Below are 20,732 nucleotides of genomic sequence, written 5' to 3' on the forward strand. Positions count from 1 at the left end.
TTTCCAGCTACTGGAAAAGGGACAAGAAGCTGTCTCCCACACAAGGCCCACTACAATGCAATGCAGGGTTTAGCTGCCACAGAGAGGAGGCATACAATAAAAAGAAACACTAAAGGCAGCTAAAGAAAAAGAATATATTACATATAGAGGAAAAATATTGCAGCACACTTCTCAATAAAGGCTGTGCAAGATAGAATATTTTGAAGTTATATCTTTAAAATATTGGAATACTAGGAGAATGGAGAAGTTGTTGACCCAGAATTCTACACAAAGTGAAAACACCTTCCAAAATGAAGGAAAAATATCTTTTAACCCTATGGAGAGACCCACATGGCAAGGATCCCCAGGGGGACTTAAGTTGCTAATAGCAACAACTATGTAAGTGAGTAATCTTGGAAGTGAATCCTCCAACCTCAGTGAAACCTTCAGATGACTGCAACCCTAGCCTACATCTTAACTGCAGCCTCATCAGAGATCCTAAGCCAGAACCACCCCTTATGCCACTCCCATATTCTTGATCCACTGTAGCTGTGGGCAAATAAGTGGTTTTCATTTTAAGCCATTAAGTTTTGGGGGTGATTTGTTATACACAAATAGGTAATTAATACTTCTTAAATAGGTAAAATAGGCCGTAAAATAAACTTCAACAAATTCAAAAGAATACAAATTATACAGAGTATGATCTCTGACCAGAACAAAATTAAACCAGAAATCAATAACAGAAAAATATCTCAAAACTACACAAATGTTTGGAAATTCAATAACACACTAAATAACCCATAAGTCAAAGTGGAAATCATAAGAATAATTAGAAAATATTTTGAATTGAATGATAACAAAAATACAATAAAATTGTAAGATACATTTAAGTAGTGCTGAAAGAAAAAGTGGGTAGTATTTATGGTTATACTAGAAAGAAAGCTACCAAGACAGTGACCTAATCTACTTGACAAAACTAGAAAAAGAACAATATTAACCTAAAGCAAGAACAAAGAAGGAAATAAAGAACAGAAGTCGGTAAAATTGAAAACACAAAACTGACAGAATAAATCAATGAAACTAAAAGCTGGTTTTAAAAAACAAATAAAATTGGTAACATGATCAAAAAATAACAGAGAACACACAAATAACCAATAATCAGAAATAAAAGAGGGGAAAATAACTACGGATTCTGCAGGCAATAAATAGGTAATAAGCAAGTATTATGAGCAACTTTATATCCATAAAGGTCCTACCTAAAAAAAATGAACAAATTTCTTGAAACACAAACTATCAAGGACCTCTAAAAAAGAAATAGGCCAAATATTCATGTATCTATTAAAGCAATTAAATGAATACTTAAAACCTTCCAATCAAGAAAATTCCAGGAGAGGAAGGCTTCAAAGACAAATTCAATCCAACATTTAAGGAAAAAACAACACCAACCCTACACAAGCTCTTCCAGAAAACAGGAGAGGAAAGGACATTTTCCAATTCTTTCTATAAGAGCAGTATTACCCTAACACTATAACCACACAAAGATAGTATAAGAAAAAAAGGTACAATCTGACCAAATTCAATGGCTTATGCCCGTAGTTCCAGCTACTCATGAGGCTGAGGCAGGAGCATCACTTGAGTCTAGGAGGTTGAGCCTGCAGTGAGTCACGATTATGCCACTGCACTCCAGACTGGGCAACTGTCTCAAAAACAGAAAACAAACAAGCAAACCAAAATAAAACAAAAAACCTACAATCTAAAATTCTTCATGAACTTAGGTATAAATATCCTCAAAAATATTTGCAAATTGAATCAAGCAATATATTTAAGAGATAATACATTATGACCAAATGAGAGTTATCCTAGGAGTGCAAAATAGGTTTAATATTAGAAAGTCAATTAATGTAATTTACTATATTAACTAAATAAGGAAAAAAAAAACTGATGGATGCAGATAAAGCATTTCACAGAATTGAGTATCCATACATGATAACGCTCAGGAAACTAGGAATTAAATAAAATTCCTTCAACCTTCCATAAAGGGCATTGACAAACACATAACATCATACTGAATGGTGAAAAACTGACTTCTTTCCCCCTAAAAGTGGGAACAAGGGAAGGATATCCAGTTTCATCACTCCTATTCAACACTGTGCTGGAGGTCCTAGACAGTACAATAAGGCAAGGAAAACAAAGGGCATGTGGATGTGGATTAGGGAAAAAAAAGAAATAAACCAGTCTCTATTCATAGAGACATACATATTTTCAAAGAAAATTCTAAAGATTCTTTCAAAAAAGGTAAAATTAACAGGTGAATTTACAGGCCAATCTATAAAAATCTATGATGTTTTTATATACTAGCAATAAATAATTTGAAATTGAAAGATTTTTGAATTGTCATTTACAATAGTACCAACAATCATGAAATACTTAAGTATAAGTCAAGCAAAACATGTATAAGATCTGTGTGCTATCAGCACCATAGGAAATGTAAGAAAACCATACACATACATAAAAATCTGCGTGCTAAGGCCGGGCGCAATGGCTCACGCCTGTAATCCCAGCACTTTGGGAGGCCAAGGCAGGTGGATCACGAGGTCAGGAGTTCAAGACCATCCTGGCCAATCTGATGAAGCCCCGTCTCTACTAAAAATACGAAAATTAGCAGGGAGTGGTGGCGCATGCCTGTAGTCCCAGCTACTCAGGAGGCTGAGGCAGAAGAATCGCTTGAACCTGTGAGGCGGAGGTTGCAGTGAGCTGAGATCATGCCACTGCACTCCAGCCTGGTGACAGAGTGAGACACTGTTTCAAAAAAAAAAAAAAAAATCTGTGTGCTAAATACTATAAAACACTGATGAGATAAATCATAGATAAATAAATGAAGACATATACCTTGTCACAGATTAGAAGATTCAATATTGTTAAATTGTCAATTTTCCCAAATTGATTGATTAAATGCAATGCTAATAAAAATCTTAGCAGAAATTTTTGGTAGAAATTGACAAGCTGATTCTAAAATTTATATGGAAAAGCAAAAAAAAAATAAATAAATAAAAAATACAATAGTCAAAACAATTTTGCAAAAAAAGAACAAAGTTGGTAGACTGGCAGTACATAACTTCAAGACTTATGATAAAAATACATTAAAGGAACACACAAAAATCAATGGAACTGAATAGATTATCCAGAAATAAAGCCACATACATATAAGTCAACTGATTTTCTACAGAAGGGCAAAGGCAATTCAATGGTAAAGAATAGTCCATTCAACAAATGGTGCTGGTTCAATTGAATATCCATATGTTTTTTAAAAAGAACTTCAACCCATGTATTATAACATATGTAAAAACTAGGTCAAAATGATCACAGATCTAAACGTAAAATTTTAAACTATAAAACTTCTAGAACTGTGCTGCCCTATAGGGTAGCTGCTAGCTACATGCAGCTGTTGAACATTTGAAATGTGTATTGTCTGAAGTGAGGTGTGTCATAACAGTAAAATATCCAACAGACTTCAAAAACTTAGTATGAAAAAAGGAAAGTAAGATATTTCATTAATAAGTTTTTATACTGATTGCAAGTTTAAATGACAATCTTTAGGATATTTTTATTTAAAATCTATTTTTAAATCATTTTTTACCTCTTTCAAGTTTTATTAATGTAGCTATTAGAAAACCTAAAATTACATATGAGGATTGCATTATATATCTATTGGACAGTACTGGTCTAGAAGAAAACATAGTAGAAAATTTTTGCATCTTAGGGTTAGGTAAAGATTTCTTGTAGTATAGTTTGAAGTCAGGTAGTGTGATGCCTCCAGCTTTGTTCTTTTGGCTTAGGATTGACTTGGCGATGCGGGCTCTTTTTTGGTTCCATATGAACTTTAAAGTAGTTTTTTCCAATTCTGTGAAGAAAGTCATTGGTAGCTTGATGGGGATGGCATTGAATCTGTAAATGACCTTGGGCAGTATGGCCATTTTCACGATATTGATTCTTCCTACCCATGAGCATGGAATGTTCTTCCAATTGTTTGTATCCTCTTTTATTTCCTTGAGCAGTGGTTTGTAGTTCTCCTTGAAGAGGTCCTTCACATCCCTTGTAAGTTGGATTCCTAGGTATTTTATTCTCTTTGAAGCAATTGTGAATGGGAGTTCACTCATGATTTGGCTCTCTGTTTGTCTGTTGTTGGTGTATAAGAATGCTTGTGATTTTTGTACATTGATTTTGTATCCTGAGACTTTGCTGAAGTTGCTTATCAGCTTAAGGAGATTTTGGGCTGAGACAATGGGGTTTTCTAGATAAACAATCATGTCGTCTGCAAACAGGGACAATTTGACTTCCTCTTTTCCTAATTGAATACCCTTTATTTCCTTCTCCTGCCTGATTGCCCTGGCCAGAAGTTCCAACACTATGTTGAATAGGAGCGGTGAGAGAGGGCATCCCTGTCTTGTGCCAGTTTTCAAAGGGAATGCTTCCAGTTTTTGCCCATTCAGTATGATATTGGCTGTGGGTTTGTCATAGATAGCTCTTATTATTTTGAAATACGTCCCATCAATACCTAATTTATTGAGAGTTTTTAGCATGAAGGGTTGTTGAATTTTGTCAAAGGCTTTTTCTGCATCTATTGAGATAATCATGTGGTTTTTGTCTTTGGCTCTGTTTATATGCTGGATTACATTTATTGATTTGCGTATATTGAACCAGCCTTGCATCCCAGGGATGAAGCCCACTTGATCGTGGTGGATAAGCTTTTTGATGTGCTGCTGGATTCGTTTTGCCAGTATTTTATTGAGGATTTTTGCATCAATGTTCATCAAGGATATTGGTCTAAAATTCTCTTTTTTGGTTGTGTCTCTGCCCGGCTTTGGTATCAGAATGATGCTGGCCTCATAAAATGAGTTAGGGAGGATTCCCTCTTTTTCTATTGATTGGAATAGTTTCAGAAGGAATGGTACCAGTTCCTCCTTATACCTCTGGTAGAATTCGGCTGTGAATCCATCTGGTCCTGGACTCTTTTTGGTTGGTAAACTATTGATTATTGCCACAATTTCAGCTCCTGTTATTGGTCTATTCAGAGATTCAACTTCTTCCTGGTTTAGTCTTGGGAGAGTGTATGTGTCAAGGAATGTATCCATTTCTTCTAGATTTTCTAGTTTATTTGCGTAGAGGTGTTTGTAGTATTCTCTGATGGTAGTTTGTATTTCTGTGGGATCGGTGGTGATATCCCCTTTATCATTTTTTATTGTGTCTATTTGATTCTTCTCTCTTTTTTTCTTTATTAGTCTTGCTAGCGGTCTATCAATTTTGTTGATCCTTTCAAAAAACCAGCTCCTGGATTCATTGATTTTTTGAAGGGTTTTTTGTGTCTCTATTTCCTTCAGTTCTGCTCTGATTTTAGTTATTTCTTGCCTTCTGCTAGCTTTTGAATGTGTTTGCTCTTGCTTTTCTAGTTCTTTTAATTGTGATGTTAGGGTGTCAATTTTGGATCTTTCCTGCTTTCTCTTGTGGGCATTTAGTGCTATAAATTTCCCTCTACACACTGCTTTGAATGCATCCCAGAGATTCTGGTATGTTGTGTCTTTGTTCTCGTTGGCTTCAAAGAACATCTTTATTTCTGCCTTCATTTCGTTATGTACCCAGTAGTCATTCAGGAGCAGGTTGTTCAGTTTCCATGTAGTTGAGTGGCTTTGAGTGAGATTTTTAATCCTGAGTTCTAGTTTGATTGCACTGTGGTCTGAGAGATAGTTTGTTATAATTTCTGTTCTTTTACATTTGCTGAGGAGAGCTTTACTTCCAACTATGTGGTCAATTTTGGAATAGGTGTGGTGTGGTGCTGAAAAAAATGTATATTCTGTTGATTTGGGGTGGAGAGTTCTGTAGATGTCTATTAGGTCCGCTTGGTGCAGAGCTGAGTTCAATTCCTGGGTATCCTTGTTGACTTTCTGTCTCGTTGATCTGTCTAATGTTGACAGTGGGGTGTTAAAGTCTCCCATTATTATTGTGTGGGAGTCTAAGTCTCTTTGTAGGTCACTCAGGACTTGCTTTATGAATCTGGGTGCTCCTGTATTGGGTGCATATATATTTAGGATAGTTAGCTCCTCTTGTTGAATTGCTCCCTTTACCATTATGTAATGGCCTTCTTTGTCTCTTTTGATCTTTGTTGGTTTAAAGTCTGTTTTATCAGAGACTAGGATTGCAACCCCTGCCTTTTTTTGTTTTCCATTTGCTTGGTAGATCTTCCTCCATCCTTTTATTTTGAGCCTATGTGTGTCTCTGCACGTGAGATGGGTTTCCTGAATACAGCACACTGATGGGTCTTGACTCTTTATCCAACTTGCCAGTCTGTGTCTTTTAATTGGAGAATTTAGTCCATTTACATTTAAAGTTAATATTGTTATGTGTGAATTTGATCCTGTCATTATGATGTTAGCTGGTGATTTTGCTCATTAGTTGATGCAGTTTCTTCCTAGTCTCAATGGTCTTTACATTTTGGCATGATTTTGCAGCGGCTGGTATCGGTTGTTCCTTTCCATGTTTAGCGCTTCCTTCAGGAGCTCTTTTAGGGCAGGCCTGGTGGTGACAAAATCTCTCAGCATTTGCTTGTCTGTAAAGTATTTTATTCCTCCTTCACTTATGAAGCTTAGTTTGGCTGGATATGAAATTCTGGGTTGAAAATTCTTTTCTTTAAGAATGTTGAATATTGGCCCCCACTCTCTTCTGGCTTGTAGGGTTTCTGCCGAGAAATCCGCTGTTAGTCTGATGGGCTTCCCTCTGAGGGTAACCCGACCTTTCTCTCTGGCTGCCCTTAACATTTTTTCCTTCATTTCAACTTTGGTGAATCTGACAATCTGGATCCCTTCCTTACACCTTATACAAAAATCAATTCAAGATGGATTAAAGATTTAAACGTTAGACCTAAAACCATAAAAACCCTAGAAGAAAACCTAGGCATTACCATTCAGGACATAGGCGTGGGCAAGGACTTCATGTCCAAAACACCAAAAGCAATGGCAACAAAAGACAAAATTGACAAATGGGATCTAATTAAACTAAAGAGCTTCTGCACAGCAAAAGAAACTACCATCAGAGTGAACAGGCAACCTACAACATGGGAGAAAATTTTCGCAACCTACTCATCTGACAAAGGGCTAATATCCAGAATCTACAATGAACTCAAACAAATTTACAAGAAAAAAACAAACAACCCCATCAAAAAGTGGGCGAAGGACATGAACAGACACTTCACAAAAGAAGACATTTATGCAGCCAAAAAACACATGAAAAAATGCTCATCATCACTGGCCATCAGAGAAATGCAAATCAAAACCACTATGAGATATCATCTCACACCAGTTAGAATGGCAATCATAAAAAAGTCAGGAAACAACAGGTGCTGGAGAGGATGTGGAGAAATAGGAACACTTTTACACTGTTGGTGGGACTGTAAACTAGTTCAACCATTGTGGAAGTCGATGTGGCGATTCCTCAGGGATCTAGAACTAGAAATACCATTTGACCCAGCCATCCCATTACTGGGTATATACCCAAAGGACTACAAATCATGCTGCTATAAAGACACATGCACACGTATGTTCATCGCGGCATTATTCACAATAGCAAAGACTTGGAACCAACCCAAATGTCCAACAATGATAGACTGGATTAAGAAAATGTGGCACATATACACCATGGAATACTATGCAGCCATAAAAAATGATGAGTTCATGTCCTTTGTAGGGACATGGATGAAACTGGAAACCATCATTCTCAGTAAACTATCACAAGAACAAAAAACCAAACACCGCATATTCTCACTCATAGGTGGGAATTGAACAATGAGATCACATGGACACAGGAAGGGGAATATCACACTCTGGGGACTGTTGTGGGGTGGGGGGAGGGGGGAGGGATAGCATTGGGAGATATACCTAATGCTAGATGACGAGTTAGTGGGTGCAGCACACCAGAATGGCACATGTATACATATGTAACTAACCTGCACAATGTGCACATGTACCCTAAAACTTAAAGTATAATAAAAAAAAAAAAAAAATAAAAAAAAATAAAAATAAAAAAAAAAAAAAAAAAAAAAAGATTTCTTAGATACAGCACAAAAGCACTATCTACAAAAAAAGTTTCCAAAAACACTGGTAAGAAAACGAAAAGATAAGTAACAGACTGAGAAGAAATGTTTACAAAGTGCCTATAAAATAAAAAACTTGTATTTACAATACATAAAGTGTTCTCAAGAGTCAATAATCAGAAAACAATAAAAAAGTAGGCAAAATATTTGAGCTGACGCTTCAGAAAACATAATATGCTGATGGCAATTAAGAACATGTTGTTCAACATTACTTGCCCATAGGGAAATACAAGTTACAGCCACAGTGAAATACCAATACACACACACAATGATAGTAAAAAAAAAAAAAAAAATAGCTGACACTACCTAGTGCTAAAAAGTCTGCACAGCAACTGAAATGCTTATATTGGAGATGGTACAGCCACTTTGAAATAAAACAACAGCAGTTTTTTCTAGTCACTACAAACATTCAAACTATAAGTTATAGTTTGAATTCAAACTATAGTTTGAATGTATGAATGTTTGTAGGGACTATAATCACCAAAAACTCGAGCAATCCAAATGTCTAATATCAGGAGAAAGGATAAACAAATGTTGATAAACTCATACAATGGAATACTATTTAGCAAAAAGGGCAGGGAACTGATACATTCAACACCACTGATGAATCTCAAAACCTTATTGAGTAAAGCAGCCATACACAAAAGATTACATATGTAAGATTATACTGTATAATTCCATTTACAGAAAGTTCTATAACAGGCAAAACTAATCAATGGTGATAAGAATGTGGTAGAAATGTGTGGTCTCAGGGGAGGAATAAGTAACTAATTGGCAAGGAGCATAAGGGAATTCTCTGGGAAGGTGTGTATGTGTGTGTGTGTGTGTATATATATATATGTATCCCGATTGCAGTGTCGGTTTTTGATGATTGTCAAAACTCATCACCCGTATCTACGAATATTGTTTTCCTTTATTCTGTAGCTGTGATTTACTTTCAAATGATAGAAAAGCAAAGAAACTTGGAGACTCCATTCCTGACTAGATAGATTATTCAATTCTGTTATTTACTCTTATTCACAACTCTTCTCCACAAGCCCCTTGGAAAATAAAGACTGGTTAATTTCAAAGTGTCTCAGGGGCGTGTTATTGCTGTATTTAGAATTATCTTTCTCCCAGTTGTTGCAAATAATATTCCTTAAATATTTATTGAATGAAAAAAAGCTCATCACATTGTAACCTCAATCTGTGGTTTTATTGCATGTACAATACCTCAATTTTAAAAATTGAAAACAGTTGGGGCAAAAATACATGTGTGTATAGTCATTAAAGGTTTTTGAACAGCAGGGTAGCACATTAAAAGCTGTGCTTTAGGGAGAAAAATCTGGCAGCAGGGTGAATCAGGTACCAATGCCTAAGAAGTTTACTATTGCTTAGCCTGTCAAATAATAAGTAGCAGGACTTTTGTAATGGTATAAAAATAATTTTTAAAAATATTTAGCCTAGACAATTCAAATAAGTATAGAATCACAAACTTCCACAGAAAAGTCTCCAAAATCATAAGCTTAATAGTATCTGACACCCATAATGAGCTATTTTAAAGACTCACCAGTAGCTGACAGGTGGTCTAGTAGATATTGTTGTTGTTCTTCTGTAAGTTTTATATCCATGTTTTTCAAAACAGCACCCACATTACTGACATCAATCTTCCCTCCTTTAGGAAATAAGTGTATTGATGGGAATAACGAAAATATCAAATCTACAATAGCATGAAGTTTACATGTTATAAGTCCTACTTACTGTTTGAAATAATGAAAGAAAATTATCCCTTGGTCTTTATTGTACTTTAGAACACAAATCCTTAACTTTATAAAAATTAATAAAACATCTCGATCAAGCAATTAATTAATATGGCAATGCAGAAACCAAACTGAGTAATTATAATCAATAAAGGCCTTGAAAAGTTGAGTTGGAAGGCTTGATTTTACTTGAATTACCAACTTTAAAATCTCTATTTATTAAATTAAAACAATTATTCAAGGTATGACTTTTCATGAATACCTAAAATTTTGTGATTTTTATACTTGTCAAGATTATTACAAAATCTAAAAATAATAAAATGGCATGTTGTCTCAAAAGCATAGTATTACTAAATATTTTTTCAGATGTAGATGTAGCCAGAAGAAATCTCAGGTAATAAGAAATGAGCATATAATAACAAAATAACATGGAAGGAAACTATTAAACTAGTTGTCTAAGAAATAAAATGGATATTTTAAAAGAAATGTATTGTCTCTATGTTTACCAAATGAACTATATTTTAAAAAATATACAAAAAGAATGTTGCCACAGACAGTACTATGAGTTTTAGAAGTTCATTTTACTTATTCATATCTTTAGCTCATAGTGTCTAGCACTGCCTAGTTATTCAGTAAATATTTGTTTAATTAATTAACAAACTTTTAACTCACCTATGGGTATGCTATCTTTTATTCCTTTCTTCTTCTTTACTTTATTATCAGCTGCAAAATAAAGAACTAATTATATCACAATTATACTAAGTTTTATCAAATCGTTAGTGTTAAACATAGCAATTCTGGGATGTTGTATATAACAACCTATAACCTCATTTAATTAAAAATAAGTATAAGTCACAGGAAAAAAGAAGGCTCTCAAGAATCATTAATGAAGATTCTTGTTTCTGAGATTTAATGAATCAATCACAAAATAAGGCACCTTTGAAATACGTAACAGACCAAAAAACAGTATTCAAGATATCTTTCAGAACTCAACATGAGTTCCTTTTTAGATGATGGAGGGAAGACACTTCATCTCATCTATTCATTCTGCTAATGTAAGGAGATAGGGATATGGTACTTTTTCCTCTTACTATCTAACAAAAATAAACTTTTGAGTAATCCATTTTAGTGAGCTTTCTCTTCTAATCTCTGTGTACCAACCAAGAAAAATGTGCTTTTAGTCCATTAGGAACCCTAGAAGTCAGAAAGACTCATAGACTTTTTTGAGAAACCATAGCAAGGAGAAAGTAGAGAAGAAATGCAAGCACTGATATCTAAGAAGAAAGGTCTCTGACAGCCACCAAATTTTCCACAGCCCCAGCATGGCATGCAAGAATAGCAAAATATTTTCCATGACACAGTGAAGGGAACAGAGGCTGGTCAGAGTCAAAAGCCCCAAAGCAGCCTGGCAGTCAAGCTAAGAGTGCAAAGTAACCAGTGCAAGTGCAGGCAAGACGTAATGCCAGATTAAAATCCAGGTTATTCAGTTAGTGCCAATATGAAAGGATAACGAGGATCAGAACAGACATATTATCATAAAAATATCTGAATAGTGGGCACCTCCTTTTCCCCATGCACCTCCATGTAAGTCTCCCAAAACACAGATGCAAACCTCTGGAGAAGGGAAAAATGAGAACATCTTGATTTAACTTACAAAAATGCTGATTGGAACATAATTTATACCAGTAGTTAAGATCACTCAGAACACAAACTGACATGTGCAAAAACTTTAACATTCTTAATTTGACCAAGATAAGATAGAAAAATAAAAATAGTCAAGATTTTGTACTCATGAGTTTATGACCTAAGAAAATTGTATGCTGCAAAATTTATATAATTGTAATACTCACTATACTCTAGGATCTATTACATCAGGAACTGTCTTATCTATCTTTGTATTCCCAATGCCTAGTACAGTGACTGCCCACAATAAACACACAGTAAATTTTTATTGATTGACTGAAAGAACGAATAAACTGATTAATTTACATAGCACATATTTAATAAATATGTATTCATAAGCATTATCAATTCCCTGATCACTATATAGACAATACATTTTCATAAACAACATTAAATACAGTGTGAATGCCAACTCAGATGTTTACATCAGTGGTTCTTAACTGGGCAATTTTGCCTCCTAGGAAACATTTGGCAATTTCTGGAGACATTTTTGGTTGTCACAATTTTGGAGCGCTACTGGAATCTAATGGATAGAGGACAGAGATGCTGCTAAACAGGCTGCAATGCACAGTACAGCTCCCCACAACAAAGAATTATCTAATCCCAAATATCAATGGTGCCAACGTTGAGAAACCCTGATCTAAATTTTTTTTGTCTTTGTATAATCTAACAAGTCAGCCACATAGTGTTTTTGTTTCATAGCTAGGCACAAAATACTACAGTACTTCTGATGAACTACCACAACTATAAATTGAGTAAAAAAAATCCTCTTGAATTGCCTGGAGATATCTCATTTAATCCATGGCTTAACTAAATTCCAGCTCTACCACTTAGCAGCTAATAAATTAATACTCATATAGCTACAAATCATCTAACTGTATGATTACTGATTTATTTATTGGTAAATGGAAATAACAAAATCTAGTTCAAATGATTATTGTGAGAAATGGATAAGATAGTATATGTAAAATGCTTTACACAGTGATTGGAAGTAGTAAACATTCTATATGATGGCTACCATCATAATGTTAAATATTTGTAAATCTAAATCTTAAGTCAGACAACTCTTCTAAGCTACAGATCTATCTATCCAATGAACTACTGGACATTGTTTGAAGGGAAACCTCATTTCCTTATCTTCAAATCCCCACAGAGGGAAATAATTTTAATTGAATAATAATAGCAAGATTACATTCCAAGATGGCTGAATAGGAACAGCTCTGGTCTGCAGCTCCCAGCGTGATTGATGCAGAAGATGGGTGATTTCTACATTTCCAACCAAGGTACCTGGTTCATCTCACTGGGACTGGTTGGACAGTGAGTGCAGCCCACGGAGGGTGAGCCAGAGCAGGGCGGGGCATCGCCTCACCCTGGAAGTGCAAGGGGTTGGGGGATCTCCCTTTCCTAGCCAAAGGAAGCCATGACAGATGGTACCTGGAAAAATGGGACACTCCTACCCAAATACTGTGCTTTCCCAACGGTCTTAGGAAATGGCACACCAGGAGATTATATCCTGTGTCTGGCTCGGCAGCTCCCACGCCCACCAAGCCTTGCTTATTGCTAGTGCAGCAGCCTGGCAGGGGGAGGGGCATCCGCCATTGCTGAGGCTTGAGTAGGTAAACAAAGCAGCTGGGGAAGCTTGAACTGGGCAGAGCCCACTGAGCTCAGCAAGGCTGGCTGCCTCTGTAGTCTCCACCTCTGGGGGCAGGGTATAGCTGAACAAAAGGCAGCAGAAACTTCTGCAGACTTAAAAGTCCCTGTCTGACAGCTCTGAAGGGAGCGGTGGTTCTCCCAGCACAGTGTTTGAGCTCAGAGAATGGACAGACTGCCTCCTAAAGTGGGTCCCTGACCCCTGTGTAGCCTAATTGGGAGACACCTCCCAGTAGGGGCTGACTGACACCCCAAACAGCCTGGTGCCCCTCTGAGACAAAGCTTCCAGAGGAAGGATCAGGCAGCAATATTTGTTGTTCTGCAATATTTGCTGTTCTGCAGCCTCCGCTGGTGATCCCAAACCAAACAGAGTCTGGAGTGGACCTCCAGCAAACTCCAACAGACCCTGCAGCTGAGGGACCTGACTATTAGAAGGAAAACTAACAAACAGAAAGGAATAGCATCAACATCAACAAAAAGACATCCAAACAAAAAACCCATCTGTAGGTCACCAACATCAAAGACCAAAGGTAGATAAAACCACAAACATGGGGAGAAACCAGAGCAGAAAAGCTGAAAATTCTAAAAACCAAAGCACCTCTTCTCCTCCAAAGGATTGCAGCTCCTCGCCAGCAATGGAACAAAGCTGGATGGAGAATGACTTTGATAACCTGACAGAAGTAGGCTTCAGAAGATCAGTAATAACAAACTTCTCCGAGTTAAAGGAGGATGTTCGAACCCACTGATTGCAAGAAAGCTAAAAACCTTGAAAAAAGATTAGACAAATGGCTAACCAGAATAAACAGTGTAGAGAAGACCTTAAATGACCTGATGGAGCTGAAAACCATGGCATGAGAACTACGTGACGAATGCAAAAGCTTCAATAGCCGATTCGATCAAGTGGAAGAAAAGGTATCAGTGATTGAAGAACAAGTTAATGAAATAAAGCAAGAAGAGAACTTCAGAGAAACAAGTAAAAAACAAAAAACAAAAAACAAAACAAAACAAAACGAATGGAGCCTCCAAGAAATATGGGACTATGTGAAAAAACCAAATCTACGTTTGATTGGTGTACCTGAAAGTGATGGGGAGAATGGAACCAAGTTGGAAAATACCCTTCAGGATATTATCTAGGAGAACTTCCGCAACCTAGCAAGGCAAGCCAACATTCAAATTCAGGAAACATAGAGAACACCACAAAGATACTCCTTGATAAGAGCAACCCCAAGACACATAATTGTCAGATTCACCAAGGTTAAAATGAAGGAAAAAATGTTAAGGGTAGCCAGGGAGAAAGGTCGGGTTACCCACAAAGGGAAGTCCTTCAGACTAACAGTGGATCTCTCGACAGAAACTCTACAAGCCAGAAGACAGTGGAGGCCAATATCCAACATTCTTAAAGAAAAGAATTTTCAACCCAGAATTTCATATCCAGCCACACTAAGCTTCATAAGTGAAGGAGAAACAAAATCCTTTACAGACAAGCAAATGCTGAGAGATTCTGTCACCACCAGGCCTGCCTTACAAGAGCTCCTGAAGGAAACACTAAACATGGAAAGGAACAATGAGTACCAGCCACTGCAAAAACATGCCAAATTGTAAAGACCATTGATGCTAGGAAGAAACTGCATCAACTAATGGGCAAAATAACCAGCTAACATCATAATGACAGGATCAAATTCACACATAACAATATTAACCTTAAATGTAAATGGACTAAATGCCCCAATTAAAAGACACAGACTGGCAAATTGGATAAAGAGTCAAGACCCATCAGTGTGCTGTATTCAGGAGACCCATCTCATGTGCAGAGACACATATAGGCTTAAAATAAAGGGATCGAGGAAGATCTACCAAGCAAATGGAAAGAAAAAAAAAGGAGGGGTTGCAATCCTAATATCTGATAAAACAGACTTTAAACCAACAAAGATCAAAAGAGACAAAGAAGGCCATTACATAATGGTAAAGGGATCAATTCAGCAAGAAGAGCTAACTATCCTAAATATATATGCAACCAATACAGGAGCAACCAGACTCATAGAGCAAGTCCTGAGAGACCTACCAAAAGACTTAGACCCCACACCATAATAATGGGAGACTTTAACACCCCATTGTCAATATTATGCAGATCAACAAGCCAGAAAGTTAACAAAGATATCCAGGATTTGAACTCAGCTCTGCACCAAGAGACCTAATAGACATCTACAGAACTCTCCACCCCAAATCAACAGAATATACATTCTTCTGAGCACCAAATCACACTTACTCCAAAATTGACCACATAGTTGGAAGTAAAGCACTCCTCAGAAAATACAGAAATCACAACAAACTGTCTCTCAGACCACAGTACAATCACATTAGAACTCAGGATTAAGAAACTCACTCGAAACTGCACAACTACATGGAAACTCAACAACCTGCTCCTAAGTGACTACTGAGTAAATAACAAAATGAAGGCAGAAGTAAAGATGTTCTTTGAAACCAATGAGAACAAAGACACAAAGTACCAGAATCTCTGGGACACATTTAAAGCAGTGGGTAGAGGGAAATTTATAGCACTAAATGCCCACATGAGAAAGCAGGAAATATCTAAAATTGACACCCTGATATAACAATTAAAAGAACTAGAGAAGCAAGAGCAAACACATTCAAAAGCTAGAAGAAGGCAAGAAATAACTAAGATCAGAGCAGAACTGAAGGAGATAGAGACACACACAAAAAAAACCCTTCAAAAAATCAATGAATCCAGGAGCTGGTTTTTTGAAAAGATCAACTAAGTTGATAGACCACTAGGAAGACTAATGAAGAAGAGAGAGAAGAACAAATAGATGCAATAAAAAATGATAAAGGGGATATCATCACTGATTGTACAGAAATACAAACTACCATCAGAGAACACTATAAGCACCTCTGTGCAAATAAACTAGAAAATCTAGAAGAAATGGATAAATTCCTGGACACATACACCCTCCCAAGACTAAACCAGGAAGAAGTTGAATCCCTGAATAGACCAATAATAGGCTCTGAAATTGAGGAAATAATTGATAGCCTACCAACAAAAAAAGTCCAGGACCAGATGGATTCATAGCCGAATTCTACCAGAGGTACAAAGAGAAGCTGGTACCATCCCTTCTGAAACTATTCCAATCAATAGAAAAAGAGGGAATCCTCCCTAATTCATTTTATGAGGCCAACATCATCCTGATACCAAAGTGTGGTGGAGACACAACAAATAAAGAGAAGTTTAGACCAATATCCCTGATGAACATCGATGCAAAAATCCTCAATAAAATACTGGCAAACCGAATCCAGCAGCACATCAAAAAGCTTACCCACCAAGATCAAGTCGGCTTCATCCCTGGGATGCAAGGCTGGTTCAACATATGCAAATCAATAAATGTAATCCATCACATAAACAGAACCAAAGACAAAAACCACATGATTATCTGAATAGATGCAGAAAAGGCCTTCAACAAAATTCAACAGCTCTTTATGCTAAAAACTCTCAATAAACTAGGTATTGATGGAACATATCTCAAAATAATAAGAGCTATTTATGACAAACCCACAGCCAATATCATACTCAATGGGCAAAAGCTGGAAGTATTCCCTTTGAAAGCTGGCACAAGACAGGGATGCCCTCTCTCACCAATCCTATTCAACATAGTGTTGGAAGTTCTGGCCAGGGCAATCAGGCAAGAGAAAGAAATAAAGCGTATTCAATTAGGAAAAGAAGAAGTCAAATTGTCCCTGTTGGCAGATGACATGGTTGTATACTTAGAAAACTCCATCATCTCAGCCCAAAATCTCCTTAAGCTGATAAGCAACTTCAGCAAAGTCTCAGGATACAAAATCAATGTGCAAAAATCACAAGCGTTCCTAAACACTAATAACAAACAGAGAGCCAAATCATGAGTGAACTCCCATTCACAATTACTACAAAGAGAATAAAATACCTAGGAATACAACTTACAAGGGATGTGAAGGACGTCTTCAAGGAGAACTACAAACCACTGCTCAACAAAATAAAAGAGGACACAAACAAATGGAAGAACATTCCATGCTCATGGATATGAAGGATCAATATCATGAAAATGGCCATACTGCCCAAGGTAATTTATAGATTCAATGCCATCTCCATCAAGCTACCAATGACTTTCTTCACAGAATTGGAAAAAACTACTTTAAAGTCCATATGGAACCAAAAAAAAGCCCACATTGCCAAGACAATCCTAAGCAAAAAGAACAAACCTGGAGGCATTACGCTACCTGACTTCAAACTATACTATAAGGCTGCAGTAACCAAAACAGCATGGCACTCATACTAAAACACATATGTAGTAGACCAATGGAACAGAACAGAGGGCTCAGAAATAACACCACACGTCTACAACCATCTGATCTTTGACAAACCTGATAAAAACAAGAAATGGGGAAAGGATTCCCTGTTTAACAAATGGTGCTGGGAAAACTGGCTAGCCATATGTAGAAAGCTGAAACTGGATCCCTTCCTTACACCTTATACAAAAATTAATTCAAGATGGATTAAAGACTTAAATGTTAGACCTAAAACCATAAAAACCCTAGAAGAAAACCCAGGCAATACCATTCAGGACATAGGCATGGGCAAGGACTTCATGACTAAAACACCAAAAGCAATGGCAACAAAAGCCAAAATTGACAAATGGGATCTAATTAAACTAAAGAGCTTCTGCACAGCAAAAGAAACTACCACCAGAGTGAACAGGCAACCTAAAGAATGGGAGAAAATTTTTGCAATCTACCCATCTGACATAGGGGTAATATCCAGAATCTAGAAAGAACTTAAACAAAATTACAAGAAAAAAGTCAAACAACCCCATCAAAAATTGGGCAAAGGATATGAACAGACACTTTTCAAAAGAAGACATTTATGCAGCCAACAGACAGATGAAAAATTGCTCATCATCACTGGTCATCAGAGAAATGCAAATCAAAACCGCAATGAGATACCATCTCACACCAGTTAGAATGGCGATCATTAAAAAGTCAGGAAACAACAGCTGCTGGAGGGTATGTGGAGAAACAGGAATGCTTTTACACTGTTGGTGGGAGTATAAACTCGTTCAACCATGGAAGACAGTGTGGCAATTCCTCAAGGATCTAGAACTAGAAATACTATTTGACCCAGTGATCCCATTACTGGGTATATACCCAAAGGATTATAAATCATGCTACTATAAAGACACATTCACATGTATGTTTATTGGGGCACTGTTCACAATAGCAAAGACTTGGAACCAACCCAAATGTCCATCAATGATAGGCTGGATTAAGAAAATGTGGCACATATACACCATGGAATACTATGAAGCCATAAAAAAGGATGAGTTCATGTCCTTTGCAGGGACATGGATGCAGCTAGAAACCATTATTCTGAGCAAAGTATCACAAGGACAGAAAACCAAACACCGCATGTTCTCACTCATAGGTGGGAATTGAACAATGAGAACACTTGGACACAGGGTGGGGAACATCACACCACTGTCATGGAGTGGGGGACAGGGGGAGGGATAGCATTAGGAGAAATACCTAATGTAAATGACAAGTTAATGGGTGCAGCAAACCAACATGGCACATGTATACCTATGTAACAAACCTGCACATTTTGCATATGTACCCTAGAACTTAAAGTATAATAATAATTTTTTTTAATTATTTTACCCAGGGGTAAAGAAAAGGGGACTACTTCTTCTAATCTCTGTCCTCACCTCCCCAACCTTCACTCAACACTGTCTTCAGTCTAATTCTTTTCCAATTCATTTCCCACATGGCTACCAGAGTGAGTGATTACACTAAAGCACAAATTTGATTACCTCAGGATCCTTAAAAATTCTTCAGTAATCTTTGTATACTGACATAGAAGCATGTTCATGATGTAACGATGAATATAAAAAGCATTTTTTTTATTAAAAATAGAGAACAAAGCACTTAAGCATGAAAATAAACAATGAGAGTACTGAATTATAGCTCACTGAATTCAATCCATGAGTCTATACTCATATAAACAAATGAATAAATGAGGAACAGAAAGTCTTTCCTTGCATTATACTGATATGGGTGAGAAGGAAAAAGCTTTCTCTTAAACTAGAATGTCAATGAATAAATATAAAAGAAATAATGGACTTAGAAAATCAGCCTTTCAATAAAACACCTAGGAATACAGCTAACCAGTGACATGAAAGATCTTTATGAAGAGAACTACAAAACACTGCTCAAAGAAATCAGAGATAACACGAACAAATGAAAAAAACATTCCATGCTCATAAATAGGAAGAATCAATAGTGTTAAAATGTCCAAACTGCCCAAAGCAATTTACAGATTCAATGCTATTCCTATCAAACTACCAATGACATTCTTCATAGAATTAGAAAAAAAATTCTAAAATGCATATGGAGCCAAAAAAGGGCCTGAGTAGCCAATGAAATACTAAGCAAAAAAAGAACAAAGCAGGAGGCATCATACTACCTACCTTCAAACTAAACTACAGAGCTAAAGTAACCAAAACAGGATGATACGGCTTCAAAAACAGACACATAGACCAACAGAATGGTATAGAGAGCTCAGAAATAAGGCCCCAAACCTACAACCATCTGATCTTTGACAAAGCTCACAAAAACAAGCAATGGGAAATGACAAAGCTCACAAAAACAAGCAATAGGGATTCAATAAATGGTGCTCAGATAACCGGCTAGGCATATGCAAAAGATTGAAACTGGACCCCTTCCTTACACCATTAAACCGGTTTCTTTTGTAAATTGCTCAGTCTTGGGTATGTCTTTGATTTATTTTTGTTTTCTATTTATTTATTTTTTTTTTTTGAGACAGAGTCTTGCTCTGTTACCCAGGCTGGAGTGCAGTGGCACAATCTCAGCTCACTGCAACCTCCACCTCCCGGGTTCAAGCGATTCTTCTGTCTCAGCCTCCTGAGTAGCTGGGACTATAGGTGCACGCCACCACGCTCGGGTAATTTTTGTATTTTTAGTAAAGACAGGGTTTCACCATATTGGCCAGGCTGGTCTTAAACTCCTGACCTTGTGATCTTCCCACCTCACCCTCCCAAAGTGCTAGGATTACAGGTGTGAGCCACCACGCCTGGCCAGTCTTGAGTATGTCTTTGTCAACAGCATGAAATCAAACTAATACAGTAAATTGGTACCAGTAGAGTGGGGCACTGCTGAAAAGATACCTGAAAATGTGGAAGGCACTTTGGAACTGGGTAACACGCAGAGGTTGGAACAGTTTGGAGGGCTCAGAAGAAGACAGTAAAATGTGGGACAGTTTGGAACTTCCTAGAGACTTGTTGAATGGCTTTGACCAAAATGGTGATAATGATATGGACAATGAAATCCAGGCTGACGTGGTCTCACATGGAAATGAGGAACTTGTTGAGAACTGGAGTAAAGATGACTCTTGCTACGTTTTAGCAAAGAGATTGGTGGCATTTTGCCCCTACCCTAGAGATTTGTGGAACTTTGAACTTGAGGGAGATGATTTAGGG

General features: G+C 36.9%; 1 protein-coding gene across 1 annotated transcript in view; it reads right to left on the reverse strand.

The window, feature by feature from the left end:
* The window catches only part of LOC115934670 (EF-hand calcium-binding domain-containing protein 13-like), a 147,092-nt gene that overhangs the window by 68,900 nt on the left and 57,460 nt on the right, over nucleotides 1-20,732 (reverse strand). The window contains exons 12-13 of the mRNA XM_063706316.1: nucleotides 10,531-10,581; nucleotides 9,669-9,773 (exon numbers count right to left, since the gene is read on the reverse strand). Coding sequence (XP_063562386.1) covers nucleotides 9,669-9,773; nucleotides 10,531-10,581 — 156 coding nt within the window. The remainder of the gene's footprint in view (nucleotides 1-9,668; nucleotides 9,774-10,530; nucleotides 10,582-20,732) is intronic.

This window comes from Gorilla gorilla, chromosome 4, assembly GCF_029281585.2.
Source record: "Gorilla gorilla gorilla isolate KB3781 chromosome 4, NHGRI_mGorGor1-v2.1_pri, whole genome shotgun sequence".
Lineage (NCBI taxonomy): Eukaryota > Metazoa > Chordata > Mammalia > Primates > Hominidae > Gorilla > Gorilla gorilla.